The 15149-nt window shown below is 36.0% G+C and overlaps 1 protein-coding gene across 1 annotated transcript in view; it reads right to left on the reverse strand.

Moving 5' to 3' along the window:
• The window catches only part of COL11A1 (collagen type XI alpha 1 chain), a 123737-nt gene that overhangs the window by 38573 nt on the left and 70015 nt on the right, over window positions 1-15149 (reverse strand). Inside the window, 11 exon segments of the mRNA XM_031057870.1 lie at window positions 4-27; window positions 804-911; window positions 1840-1893; window positions 3345-3398; window positions 4245-4298; window positions 7090-7134; window positions 7224-7277; window positions 7408-7452; window positions 9568-9621; window positions 12622-12675; window positions 14436-14543. Of these exon segments, the coding sequence (XP_030913730.1) occupies window positions 4-27; window positions 804-911; window positions 1840-1893; window positions 3345-3398; window positions 4245-4298; window positions 7090-7134; window positions 7224-7277; window positions 7408-7452; window positions 9568-9621; window positions 12622-12675; window positions 14436-14543 (654 nt within the window).

Genomic DNA, 15149 nt, shown 5'->3' on the forward strand with positions numbered 1-15149 from the left:
AGGAATGCCTTGAGGGCCTGGATCACCCTGGGAAACATATTACATTTTGATTAAAAAACATATTTAAAAATTAGGTGTACAGTGAGCGAAGAAAATGAACTACCAGATCCTAGTTATAGTAATGAAAACAAAGACTGTGCCCCCATCTAGTCACCCACTAATTCTTTTATCAGGACAATAGTCTGTGGTTACATTTATAATGAACTTTGACAAAATACAGTACCAGTCATGGAATAAAAATAGTGAAAAACACAACAAGCCATCAAAATATGTTTAAAGATACATTCAATAAAAATTTTTGATACCCAGTTATAATCAAAAATTGAATAGAATTACATAGACACTAGATAAGTAATATTTTCTTGTTCCCCAATGGCAGCCAAAAATTAAGCAAGGAATTAAATTTATTCAGTGAAATTCTACCTTTTATGGACTACTATACATCTGACTTTAAATGCCAATGTACAATTTTCTACCTTGGTGTGAATATGTCATTACTAAGTATGATATATTGAATATGATTATTATATTGAATGCATATTATATGTAAAAATTTTTTTCTTTTGCTTTTATTACAAAAATATTAATTTTTGGCTCGAGAACATTCTCATTATTTCAGTGGAAGCACTCTCAGTTCTAAAATTGGAATCCTCCAGTCTTCCAAGTCCTTCTGGGTGAAACCTGCCAATCATGATTTTACACTGTATGTTCTGATTTCATTCTGCATGTCTTCATGATGATTTGAAATGTCACACTGTCAGTCTTCTGTCCCTTCCTGTTTGTTCCCCAAAGCCACACCATACCTTAGCACCTTCTTTTCCTGCAGCACCTGGCAGGCCTTGTTCACCTGGGGGACCAGGGGGACCTGGATGGCCTCTTTCACCAATTGGTCCAGTCTCACCAGTAGGACCCTAGGCACAAAAGCACAACTTCAGTCACCTGAAGTTATTTAATGTCTTGAGGGTGTGGGAGGAAGTGGAGAGGAGCAGATTCTCAATATCCAGCTGTTGTGTTACCGAACAGTGCTGCCATTGGTTAGTGCACATTCCTCACCTTCCCTCCAGGCAAGGCTGACTTACAAAATATCTTTGTCCTATAAAATAAATCTTGCATTGCATTTTGCCCGCAGACACGTCTGTGCAGCTTCCAAAGAGTGAAATCTTGACCTTGTTCCTTAAGCACTGAAGCTTTAAAGCACAGCGTGTATGGGAGAAGGTTACAAAAAGGACACAGGAGAGAAATCCATCTACTGTTCTTGCCTTGAAACAGTTCTGTACTGCTGCTTTTCTGAATAACAGGAATTGTAAGGCAGAAGAGTTGAAAGATCTCTCTTCAGATTCCCTAGCAGGAAAGTTCCACTGAGGGAATTAGCTAAATAAGCTCCAAATGCTTGATTAAGCTGTAAATTAATAAGGTTAAATCAAATGAAATTTTGATAATTTATCTCTCCACAATCTAAAAGTTACTGAAAATTTTTCTCTGGCAAGAAATTCACACATAGCATTGCTCTTTCTCAAATGGTGGAGAAATGTGTCTCTGACTTCTGTAAATCACTAATTTCATAATCACATAAAAAACTGAAATGACAGGAAACCAATAAAAAACGCAAATCAAAACATAAAACATAACGGAAAGGTAACCCAAATATTTTCTTTTTTTTGGTGGAATCACTGATGATTACTAAGTATAGCTTTCTAATATTGTTATGCAACTTTTGTTACAAAAGTTAATGTAATCATGGATATGGTCCTTTTAATACAGCAAAAGCAACTGCCTTATCCATAATGTAGCCATTAAACATTGGTCTCATGAAGTCAGCTATGAAATGAAATTTTGTACCTGAGGGCCAACAACACCACCAGGACCAGGAGGACCAGTTTTTCCTTGAAAACCCTGTGAAAAAAAATGACAGAATATTACATTACCCTTTACAAGTTATAAAAGGGCAAAATTCATCTCTGTGCTGAAGAGGTGAATGAGAAATTCCATGTCACACATTCCTCCTCTTCAGAAAATAAAAAAGAGAAATCTTTTTTGTCTGTGTATGCCCAGATATGAAATGCTGATTAATCCCTCTTCCATCTCTCTGAGGTGGTACAGCAGTAAAAATTGCCATCAGTTTTACAGATCTCTCTACGAGAACCTGATTAGATGAGTTTGAATGCATAAGTGATGCAGCTAAAAGACAGCTGAAAATACATTTTTACATATGTATATTATGAATCATAAAGCCTGACATAAAAATGCTTTTTAAAGAGACACAGATGGACTATTAAGTTGGAAGGGCATTAAAGTGGAGGTGAGACAAAAAGAAATTGAAAAGAAATAAAGATCCAGGGAAAATTGTAACTTTTTAACAGCAGACTAAAGAACAAGTTTGAGCATCTGCATTGTGAACAATGTAAACAATTGATCCTTATGGTACACAACACCATCTTTGCATCATTGCAAAGGAAAAGAACAAAGAAGTAGTCAATAACGTTTCATACACAAAAAAGCCACTATCATTGCACAGCATTACAGTGTGACAATGCTACAATACTAGCAGAAGAAAATAGAGATTTCAGAGGGATGTGTTACTCCAAGCTCTGTGCTTCTCCTTCCAGCAGTGGAAGTGACTCAGCAGTCACTAACAGATTTCCAGTGAAGCTGGAGCCTAAAACACATTCTGCATGCTGAGAAAATTTCTCAATAAATTCATTTATGGCTTTCTCTAGCTCTGAAAAATCTCAGTGGGAATTTTTATTTTATAATGGAATATGAGTAACATTCTGACACATAGAAATAGTGTGTTTTTTAAAGATAATTCAAATAAAGGGATTACATAGCATTTTTTTTAATTTTCATGCCATAATTTATTAATTGTGATTCTTAGTTGAGTTACGTAGTTTCAAAATTTTATTTTATTTTAATAGGTTCAATCATTCCTGATCCTACTTTCCAAAGGTCTTGACTTTTCATTTTTCTAGCTGTTTATCATCAGTAAGACTGTTTTAAATGCTACTCTTTTTAATGCTACTCTCTTTGGTACATGGCATTCAGGGAGAAAACTACTGTATGGTAACTGTCTGAAAAATCTCAATTTAAATAGAGATCTGGGTATTAATCTCATTTACTTGTATTGAATATTTAATCTCATTCTGATGTTACTAACTGGACATAGCAAAGAATAACCTCACACTTGTATCAGGGAGCAAATAAAGCTTTCTCCTGCCCCTTCTATAAGAAAAGTACAGTTATGTAACCTCTCTGTGCCAGCCTCTTTCACTTTTCCCTGTTGTCGTTTTGATCACATAACCATGACCTTTAGAACAACACTAACACAGCAGAGTGCATTTACTTACAGTCTCACCCCGCTGTCCTGGGTGCCCAGGCAAGCCATCTTTTCCAGGTGGACCCTGAAATTATAAAATACATAAATCAAGCAATTTCTTAGCCATCCTCAAAAAAAGTGTGCAATTAGCTATCAGAATTTCTGCTCTCTGTTTATTTCTAGACTAGTCTTTGATAACTTGAAACTGCTCCTATATGAGCTAACTAGGATTTTAATAATATTTTTTCCTTGTGTCCGTCCTATAGTGTCTTAACAATTGCTTGGAGAATGACTGTTGCCAAATGCAAACGTGTTCAAAATAGATTTCTATAAATTCAGAAATCATGGAAAGTCCCTATACTTCCACTTTTCTTTGGTTAATGACTCAACAAAAATCTAAGCATTTCAGAAGTACTTGATGAAATTTCAGGATTTGGAATTGGAAATAAAAGTAACAAATGCATGCAGGAAAAAAAAAATCACAAGTGATTTGTTGCTTTTGTACTGCACATGAGCAGAGGCACACCAGAAGAGCACCAAGACTGGTTCAGGGGGCAGCTCAAATGTGCTATTACTTCTATATGTTCCTGCTACTAATGAATGCCTCCATCCTCTTCATCTTTCCTCAGTGAATCAATCATTCAAAGAAAATATACAGCAGCAAAGTCGCATTTTGCCTGAACTCAGCGTCTCACATGGTCTCTGGCAGGACATACCAGACCTGCAGTTTGGTGCATTACTCTCAATGTCTTCAGAGCTGCACCAATGACCATGTTAAAAATGTGAGCCTAAACCCTTAAGGCTCAACAAGAACATTTTAAATCTATACATAAACCACCCCTTACATAAATTTTAAACTATTTACTTTAGAGGCACTCTGCAAAAACTACAATTCCTTTTGTTGCACAAACTTAATGGAAGAGATACTTACTGGAGGTCCCTTTGGTCCGGGGAATCCAACAGGTCCCTGAGGCCCTTGCGGTCCCTGGATCAAAGGCAAACAAACAAGAGAAGGTTTACTCAAGCTGGATTGAAAAGTTTGTTTCAATTATAGAATATAGGAACCCTGCAGGTAAAGTCTGGATTTAAGCATAAAGCCTCAGCCACACTGTCATAAATCTTGGTAGCCACAGTTCACATGCACAGACTCTGGAGGGATCTCCTGAAAGCAATAGTGCTTGTGTAGGAACCCAGTTAAAAAAATGAGGAAAACTATTTATTTCAACCATGTTTGCATCTCACCCCTAAAATTGTGCATAATAAAGTAGGAACCCACTGTGAATTTGAAGCACTGTTCTTCCATGTTGCATAAAACAGGGGATTTACTTAATACTTTGGTCATCTTTTTAACTTTCAGTCAAATATTCATCTTTGGCAATTCCTAAACCCTGATAATACTTCAAACCAGTACAACAGTAAAAAATTCCAAAAACAATAAACTTTTCAGAGTTAGCTGGGATTAAATACAGCATGTTTGCTATTATGAAAAATAGTTGAAAAATCCCATAATATATGAACATTTTATTTTTAGAGTTTTGTATATATACAGATATATGGAGATAGAAAATTTTCATGCAGCTAAAGATGATCAACTGACTTAGCGCATTGTAAGCACATGTACATGCATGTATGGTGACATGGAAATACCTATATCATAGATATTCACATGGTTCCACAGCTGAGTTATGTACCCATGCCATATGTGCAAGACTTTATCCTATTCTATTTGGTGTATGATGTGTGGGTTTGCTATGACATCAGCTGTCCAAATATGTTAAAAATGATGCTTTGATGCAAAAGACTCAAAGCAGGAGGCCACATCTCCCAAATGATTCTACCCTTTTGCTCCTGGGAGTTCCATAAGCCTCATTCCTCAGAGCCCAGGCTTGCAGGGCACAGCTGCCTCCTGTAGTGAGCAAAGCAGTGCACAAATGTAGCTGGGGAGAGGATCCCTTGTGCCCAGCCTGGGAGAGCTTGATCTTAAATTAATCTTATTCTAGAGCAGACTTCTATTACACTGAAATGCTAAATCTGAATCAATTAAGAAGTCCTGGACAAAGGGAGAAATCTTTGTGATTTTACTGCCCACCTATAATTTTTTTTTTTTTCTCAAAAGATGTGTAAGTCTCTTTCTGAAACCTTCATAACACACTCCATATGGGGGTTTGGGTTGTTTTTCAATACACCATATCTGTGAGAAAATTAACTTTCCTCATTTGTTTCTGGGTATAACACAAAGCTTCAAAAAAAAAAAAGTGGAACTTTATAGAGGAAAACTAATAAAATTGACTCAGCTACAAAATACTTGAATAAAATTGGTCAGTCTCAGAAACTGGGTTGTAGGAACACAACTTGAAGTCTTACATTTAAAGGCACCTTCTTTCTCAACAATTTCCCCTGTTCTCAAGTTTTGAGGTTTTCTAAAGAAAAAACTTTACATTTTTCTTTTCATTCACAATATGGCTTGCAGGTTTCAAGTCAGGGGACTGATGGATTGTGTGAGAAAAAGCACTAGAATACTAACAGTGTGCTATCAAAATTACATTTTCATTCTTGTTATTAAATTTCATTTTAACAGGATAGATTATTTATTATTTTCATGTTTGGTAGCTGAAATAGTCTCAGAGGAGTAGAGATGACTGTTTTATTTTTTGGCTGACACCCCTCTTGGGAAGCAAATAGATACCTCACACTTATATTACACAAGTGATGAGAAACATATTGCTTTATGATTCTTCATCTCTTTGCTTTTAACAATTTCTCTCCAGGGATGTCTTCATCTTGGATTAATCTGCTCATTGTTTTAGTACCCCCACAACTTCTCTCCTTTGCAAACTCCTGGAGCTGTCAGAAAAGTTCCACAAGGATCTGTTATTCCCCTTCTGGTAGGCTGCCTCTGATCCTCCTCAGTGTAAAGCAACCTACATTTTCTTTCTTGGTTTATGCCTCATTCTCTCCATCCCACATCCTAGCTAATGCCAAAAAAGTGGCATTATGGAGCTGGGGAAAATGCACAAGGAGCTCCCTCCTGAAGAATAACACTCCTACAGAACACTGGGACCTTCCTGTGGATACTGGGAGAAGAGCTTTAGGCTTCCTGTATGAAAAAGTTTAGCAGTTTAATGAAATATGACTACAAAAGAAAAGTTTAGGCTTTGCAAAAATGCTTTGGCAGAAAGCTCATCCACTTAAATTGACTTGGTTTTCAAGTGCTGCCATTACAAAAATGATTTATGAATACTCTTTTTTCTTTATAGTGCTGTACAATGAGCTGTGTAGTGGATTTGTGTATTGATTGGTAAGATGATAGCAAGCAGAAAATTTTGTTTTAGAGAGAACAATAGGATTCCTGAAGCATGCATAAAATAGGTTGAAGGGAATTCTTAGCTGACCAGAACAAAAAAACTCAGCTACTTCTGGATCTTCTGGAAGTGGCTTGAGTGTTTGCTAATCAATGAACGGGCAGTAAGCTGCAGCAGGTGGGGAATTCTGAAGAGGCTAAGCTGTGACTACACCTGTAATTCACAGGAACTATACAAAGCACATGGATGGAACACAAAGTGTGTATGTACTCTCTGTGTCCTGTGTGTAACTGAGATACAGCTGGAAGAAGCTTTCGGCAAACTTCAGCCACCCATTCATAACTTTGTGAAAAGCATCGTTGGAACTGAGGGGTTACCCTGGTCAAAGTAGCACAGAGATATGAGAGGGAGAACTGAAAATAAAACAAACCACACTCCTATATAGTGGGAAAAACAAAGATGGCTTTCACAAACCCTTTCGCCTGGTGGGCCAGGAGGACCATCATTGCCTGAAGTGCCCTGGAAAGCAAAGAGAGTACGTTCAAGGATTTACATTTATTTAAAAGAAACAGCCTGTAGCCAATCTATACAGTGTGCTTGACAATTACCTTTGGACCTGGTTTACCAGTGGGACCTCTGGGACCTCTTGAGCCTCTTGGACCCTGTCAATTTAACACAGATGCACTTGATGATAAATTCTGGATATTATAATCTAATCAAAGTAATTTGTCACAGTATAGTAAATGCAATTCACACAGGGAACCTTCTAAATTGCAAATCAAAAGAACTTACTGTTGGTCCTCGCTGTCCTCTGGGGCCTGGTTTGCCATGCAACCCCTGGAAAGAAAAGTTCACAGGAATCATCTTAGCAGGCACTTTATTTGTGAGATAAAGTTTTTTTACTGAAGTGGAGGCAGAGAGCAACTCTCTTAAGTTTAAATGTTATTTTACCTTTAACTATCTACTTTGCATTTCAATTTACAGAATCATGGTCCTTGATAAAATTGGTTATCTTTCTGAGTTCACTGGTACTTGTGGCTAAATGCACTAAATTTGCCTGAGTCAGATTCTGTCAGAGGCATTAGAACATTTTAAATCACATTAAAATGGTATTGAAGGTGGCACAGAATCCCTCTGTAGTAGTCTAAAGGACTTGGTGCTGTGAACAGCCTTAAAACAGAGCTCCTGGGTTCCCATGGACAGTCGCACAGGTTAATAGAGAAAAGAAAGGGCAAGCCTCTTCATTTATAACAGAAATGGGCACTGTAATACCTACCAAAATTATGCACACTTGACAAAGATTCAGAACTTGCCAGAATACCAGTCCTTACTTTTTGCTTTAATATATCTCTTAATCATGCTGAACATGATTTTTTCTTTAGGTTCTGCACTAGAATTGCTGTGTATTGTAATGCAAAGAACCTTAAAATTAAAGAAATTATTTTTCAAGTAGAGAAAGGAACCTGATGGCTGGTACTTTTGAATCTGTGAGGTAAACAAACCAGCAACCAAAAAATCATCAGAGATGTCCTGGCACAAAGCTCCCCTTTATCAGAAATGAATTAAATGCATTCATCTGTTTTCTTGGCAGTTTTTTTGTTTGTATGTTTGTTTGTTTGTTTTTTTACTGTTGGCTTTATTTCACTTACCAGAATAAAATTTATGTGCTGTTTTTGAAATGCTACTCAGCCTGTGATCTTCTCAAGGACAGGGACTGTCTTTCTTAGTATGTTTATGCATGGCAGCATAAAACACCATGATAACCCTTTAGGCAAGACTAACAATAATATCTGATTCTCATTACAAAACCTGCAGTTATGGGCTCATTGATGATCAGCATAATATTCCAGTGTACCAGCAGTTTGATGGCATTAATTACATGGTTAATATCCCAGCTGAACTTAAAGCTTTATGAATGCCTGAAAACAGATCAATATAGTAAGATTTTCATAATATTAAGCCTTCTGTTTGATTCTATCATTTTGCATTTTTTTTCAATCTGCTGCCTTTATTAGCAGTTGCCTCATTTTTTCACAACATGAACTGAGCATTGCTTTGTTGCTTGTGCCTGTAAATAACAATGCATCTTTCTCTTAGCTAAAATGATACAAGAACAATTTAAACTGTACATAAGTAATGCAAATGCTATTGGATTTCATATATATAATCTTAAAATAATGAATTTCTGCTTTAATAATAATAATAATAATAATACCTGTTTGACTTGATGTTGCTATCAGCTATGAATTCTGACTCATCTCTTAATTTCATCATCTTTCTAACATACCCTGCTATATTCAATTGAATTTTAGAGACCACAGCACAGTGATCTTCTTTCTAATCTATTTTTAATTGTTATAGTTTGAGGAACACGCATTACACATTTCCCCTCACCTGCTTCAAACAAACAAAGCAGCAGAAGACGTAATTTTACATTTTTTAAAATATATGTAATAGTACACATTCTTCATCTTGCCTGGTATATTTTGCCTTTTTGAAGCTAAGCCTAAAAAAACCCCCCTCGTGGCAAGTCAGAATATTTATGAAATACAAGTTGAATTTCCTTGAGGGTAAATTGCATGGTAGCAGGATAATTCATAGGACACAGGAAAATAGTTCTTGCCAACTCACTCAGCTATACTGTCCAAAAAAAAACCTCCAAGCCCTTCAGCAAAGGTGATTTTTATTCTCTTTTTCAAATTATATAATCATGGCACTATGTGCAGCAAGAAAGTGCAAGTTCTTGTATATTTAGATTAATACCTTAAAGAATTGCAAATAGTGCACCTCAGTATATCGTGTTTTGCATAAAGATAGAGGTCCATCTTGAATGTGAAGAGCCTGTTTTTATCATTCTTTAGATAGTAACTTGTATCCTTAGGTTTCAGTCTTTTCCTCCAGGACTGAATTTTAGAAGCTAATAAAGCATTATGCAAGAATGAATTATCATACCCTTGCACCCTTCTCTCCATTGGCACCTGGAAATCCTGGGAAACCAGTTGAGCCCTATGTAAGAAATCAATGCAAATGTCAGAGGGTATCAAGAGCAAAACAGTGGTAGAGCCAACATTTTATAGGCACATAAAGCACAACTCCAAAGTCATGTACATTGTACATGTCAAACTTGCAACTTCAACAGCTGTAAATAAGCTTATGAAAGCTGTAGATAAACTTACCATAATGCCTCAAGTCCAGAAAGCATTAAAAAAAAAAATGTATATAATAGGCATTATTTGTCATCTTATTAGACAATAAAATATTCATTAAATCTTCACCTTTTTTTAAAGCAGGAAAGCAATAATTAGTAACAGCCCACTAGAAATAACTGTATCATAATGAAGACAAACTTGTTGCCTCACAATAAGATAATTATTTTCAAAAATAATTCCAAAAAATGGTAAGGATTTGCCACATACTCTACTCACTTTACTGAGCTGTAAATTAATTACTTCAAATTCTTTTCTCACTGTAAACCAAACAATGGACAGTTTCATTTAACTGATCCATGCAACTCATACATAGGCAGAATTTATAAGATGATCTGACTTTAAACTGCTCCCAGCTCTATTCCTCCTCCTTCTTTCCTCCCCTTTTCTTCTGCTAACTGCTCAGTCCAATGGGAAGAGTACTATTTTCTTCTTTGATTCTGGCAGAGAGGTCCAGCAGACATTTTACTTGCCAAGGTTTTAATTTTTCATAAGGAACTTGTGATCAAAGAGGCAATAATCGTGGTAAAATATACTTTTAACTGACTGGGGATGAAAATGTAGGGCGTGTTGGGTTTGGTCAGCCACTAAAATTCACTAGCCAGAGCCCTGCTGTCACAATGCATCTATGTCTGTGCAACTTGTTGTTAGCATCTTAGTGGCAAATGAAATGCATATAACAAAAACCTAAAATATAACTTCTTGGTACTCTTTGAAATGAACTTTTTTCTTTTTTTTCTCTTGTTCTTACTTCTGTTTTTCCTCTAATGAATCTTGTTTTACATAACCATTCCAATTATCCGTAAAAGACTTAGAGGCAGTACAACTTCACTAACACAGATTCTAATGAAACCCTTACTGACATTGACTGGTGGCAGAAAAGTAATACTTTTCTTCCTTCCCTTTCCTTTTATATTCCTTTTCCTTTCATCTCCTTTCTTTCTTCTTAATTCTTCACTAGTTATAACTTTATATAAGAATAAAACAAAAAATTCTAGTCTGTGAAGCCCAAGCATGCTCTTTAACATTAAAAGGCTGGAAAAAATCCAGACCAAATCATGGGGCACAAGTAGTCATGACTTGCTTCTAAATATCTTACATGTACAGTAGTTTTTGAAACTGTGTTTCAAATCAAGAGGGATTGGATTAGAGAAAAATAAAAGTGTACTGAAAATTATCAGATTAAAAAAACTCTATATACTCTAAAAAATCTTATAAAAAAACTTAACAAAAAGCAAGTAAGTATCAACAAAAAGAATGATATCAACTTTCTTGATAATACTAGGACAAGATTTCCTATTTGCTTTACATAGCTAACATATTTTTCTGTTGCTTTTTTCTCACTCCCTCGTGTTAATTCGAACTGGCCTGTGACTCAGTTTCCAAAGAAGTCTCTAGTGTCATTAGTCTTTCTTGGAAATTCAAGAAAAAAATTGGAAGAGCAACACTGAATGCAGCTTGAGAACTGTATTCAATTTTAATGTGAAAAAAATTAAATGAAAGGTAGTTCTTGATCAAGTCCTTGTTGAAAAAAGAATCAATCAACTTTTATTTGAAATGTTACATCATTTTTGTTCTTAGAACTGAATAATGTAAAACTCTTATCTTAGATTTTTCAGAAGACAGTTCTAAAGCAGAACAATGAGACTAAAATCTCAGACATTTTGAGTTAAGAAACTGAAGCCAAAACCCCTATGTCTTCCAAGGTGAATAGTTTTCACAAGTACTTTCCATAGATTTAATATTTTTCACTAATGCAGTGTTCAGTGAATAAGGATTCTTCAGACAGTCCATTCACTTGACTAAAAAGGGTTAAGTATAGGGCAAGTGATAAAAACACCTTGCTAGTCAGGAAGCTGTATTTCATCCAAAACCCCCTATAATTTCAAATTTGGAAATAAAAAGAAATCAGAAGAAGAATAGAACTGAGGATTTGACTGCAGGTTGATTGTTCAGATGTATAGAAGTGGTAAGGGATTCTTTTACTTGTGATATTTACCCAGATGGGAATTCTTTGAGAAGGGCTGGAGCTACAATGCCTCCCTAATAGACTCCTCTACACAGTGAAATGCCTGTGGAACTATGATTTTATTGCATCTTCTTTCTTTCTAATTCTCAGAAAAGAGATCCTGCAATTAATTTAACATGCCCATTTCCTAAAGATGGGTTAGGATGAACTTGATAGAAATTTGTTTCATAAAAATGTTTTAAACCAGAATCCCCCGTGTGGTTTTTTATTGTAATCCAAATATGTAAAGTAGCTGAAAGATAAATATAAGCCCTTAAAATCAACTAAGGATTGTGCTTTGCATGTTTGTCTTAAAAGAAGCTAAAGGAAAACATGAGGAAAATTGTAAATTATATGTTTTAAAGAAATATGGTTTATTCCATGGAAGAAGCAATAATCACATAAATGGAATCCCTGCACCACACTGAAAATTCCCATCACTATCAGCATCCATTTAGTCAATATAGTGCCTATTATTTTTCAAGAATGTCAGCAATTCCTTCTTTTGCAATTGTTTAGTGGATGCCAGTGTGATGCTGGCACAATGCAGCTCAGGAGAAGATGCTAAAGGGTACTATACTAAAAAGAGTTAAGAGGTAGTGCTCCATAAAGAGCCTGACCTAGGGGTCGTATGTACAAGATGTTACTTCAGAATATGATTGTCAAAAAAGAAAATGAGAAAAATGGCCCCTTCTTTGATATCCACACCCTGCTTCCCCAAACACAGAAATTAAATAAGTGCCATTGTGACCAGTGTCAAAACACTCAATATACAGTTAATTTCCAGCTCACCTTTGGACCTTGTCTTCCTGGATATCCTGGCAGTCCGGGTACGCCAAGCTTGCCCTGCAAAGAGAAGGCAGTGTTAAATTTTACTGTATCCTCCTTTTTGCTTCAGCAAGTTTCTATACAAAATAATTTTTCTACAACATAGAGTGAAGATACTCCATGGAATATAATATTAAATTAAATCAATTTCTCATTTTTATAATTAATCACCAGTGGGCTTAGTGCCCCAAACTTAAACGAAAATCCTACTCCAAATAATGAATCCAAAGAAACCAATACCTCAAAGGTTTTTTCTTTCATGAAGTGCTGTGCAGTTCCATGTGGTTGAGATCATTAAACAATAATTATTCTCTAAAAAATCAGGGTGTTAATAGGTTTAAGTGAGAAGAAATTATTTTTAATTTATATTATGCGATGGCTGACTTTCATGAATAGGCATTTGAAGAATCAATTCTTTTCTTGAATAGTTCTAAACTGAAACTATGTTAAATTATACTCCACCGATTATTTGCTGACAATGGATTTGTCAACAACCATTACCAACTCGTTGTGTTCAGAAAAGACTGATCAGCACTGACATCAACCATTCCCAGAAATTAAATAAAGTGCCCTACTCCATTGAGTTGGTCTCTTTAGACCTCTAGAGGATGAGTGATGGTCTGCCACTTTCAAAGGCAAGGGAAACAGTTTCAGACTTTGAAAGATGGGAACTCTGGGGAAGAATTTCTCTATGTTTTAGAATGTCAAATTCCAGAGAAGATCTCAATGGAAAAGATGACAGTAAAGTATCATGTGGTACTCTGCAGTAACCATAGATAAATAGGAAGGAGACACTTGCATGGGGAAGGAAATTTTCCCAAAAATGTCTATTGGTAAAAAATACAGTGTTAATATATATGTTGAGCATTATCACATTCATGTAAGCACATGTGTCTGGTGAGACATTACTGAGAACAATTTTTACATTTAAGAAACTACTTATTATGCTGTTTGTTATTTGCCACCCTGAAACAAGCCACATGCATTGCAATAATCTAGATGTTTTGCAACATGACAGCACATCAAACTCTTGCCAGATTCAGCGAAAGTTTTGTCCCTGATTTTTTGAGCCAGTTGCCTAGGTTGTGACTGTGAATATAGTTTTTTTATTTTATTATGAGCTCATTTCTGATATGTTCCTAATTTTTTTGGCACCCTACTTGAGATTTCATTAACCAAGAAAATCCAGCTTTATACCTACTTGGGAAATAGAGTTTTCTTATCATGGAATCAGAACACAGAGAATAAGAACTACTGTAGTAATTCCATTAGTTTCCTTGCAATAAAAGTACCTTTGCATTCAATACATCATATGAAGACAAGGGAACAAGACATTTATATCTGCTCTTACAGACTTTCCAAATATTGTGAACAGACCTAAAAGTTCACAACAACTATTCCAGTTTTTACACTAAAATAAATATCACAGGACCAGCACCAAAGAATTCCTCTCTGACCCATTCCATTCTGGCCAAGTATCCACAGAAGATGTGTGCTATTTTATTTGCATTGTGTTTTCCACAGCTGGCATGCACTGTATATAATTTGGGATAAGAATGGAGTTGCCTTATTTACAGGTGGAGTACTACAATGCCTCTTTGCATACTTACAAGAGAAGATTCTCAATCCTTGATCAAATGGGAACTCCAGTGGTCTGCTGCAGTAGCGTCACAAAAAGATTTTGCAGATCTGAAGGCTTGTTTTTCAGTGCTGGAGGTTAAGGATTCCAGCTATGTTGTGAGGCAATGGCATGTTTATGTTGATTTCTGGCTACTGACCTTTTCCCCAGCGGGACCAGCAGCACCTGGGTCCCCAGATGGACCTGCTCGACCTTTGGGACCTTCTGGGCCATCTTCTCCTCGTGGGCCTGGCTGACCAATTTCTCCCTAAAACACATCATCTTATAAATATGGAACAAAATTCATGCATATATTGGAAAGATTACCTACAATTGCTTGAAAATAAATTTTCAGTAAATCTAAACAGGGAATAGAATCATACAACAGTTTGGGTTGGAAACTATTTAAATGTCATCCAGGCTTCCTGCACTGCACAGGGATATCTGCAAATAGATCAGGTAGCGGTAATCCCTGTCCAGTTTCCTACTAGGAAAATATCACTACTTAAGTTCATTATATAAATGCAAATATATAAAAATTAGGCAGTGAGTGTCACTTCCAGAGTGTTAGACCCTAGTTGTCTTGCTTGAAGAAACTGTATTCTTATTTTTCCTTTCCTAAATTTTTGAGAAGGCACCTTGGCAGTCCACAGGAAGAAAATTGTCTTTATCTAAGTACTTATGTAGCTACCATCTTCACAGTTATTTATGTATACACACTACAGATACAGGCCAGGAGCCTCTCATGTAAAGCTTTTTTACAACCTCCACAACACTTCCTAAGAAAGGAAGTAATTGCTCATTGGGCTAAATAAACAGCATTTTGGCAGAGATATGCAAAATGCTGGGCAGGAATGGAAATATCTTTATCCTA

Source organism: Geospiza fortis, unplaced genomic scaffold (assembly GCF_000277835.1).
Source record: "Geospiza fortis unplaced genomic scaffold, GeoFor_1.0 scaffold403, whole genome shotgun sequence".
Taxonomy (NCBI): Eukaryota; Metazoa; Chordata; class Aves; order Passeriformes; family Thraupidae; genus Geospiza; species Geospiza fortis.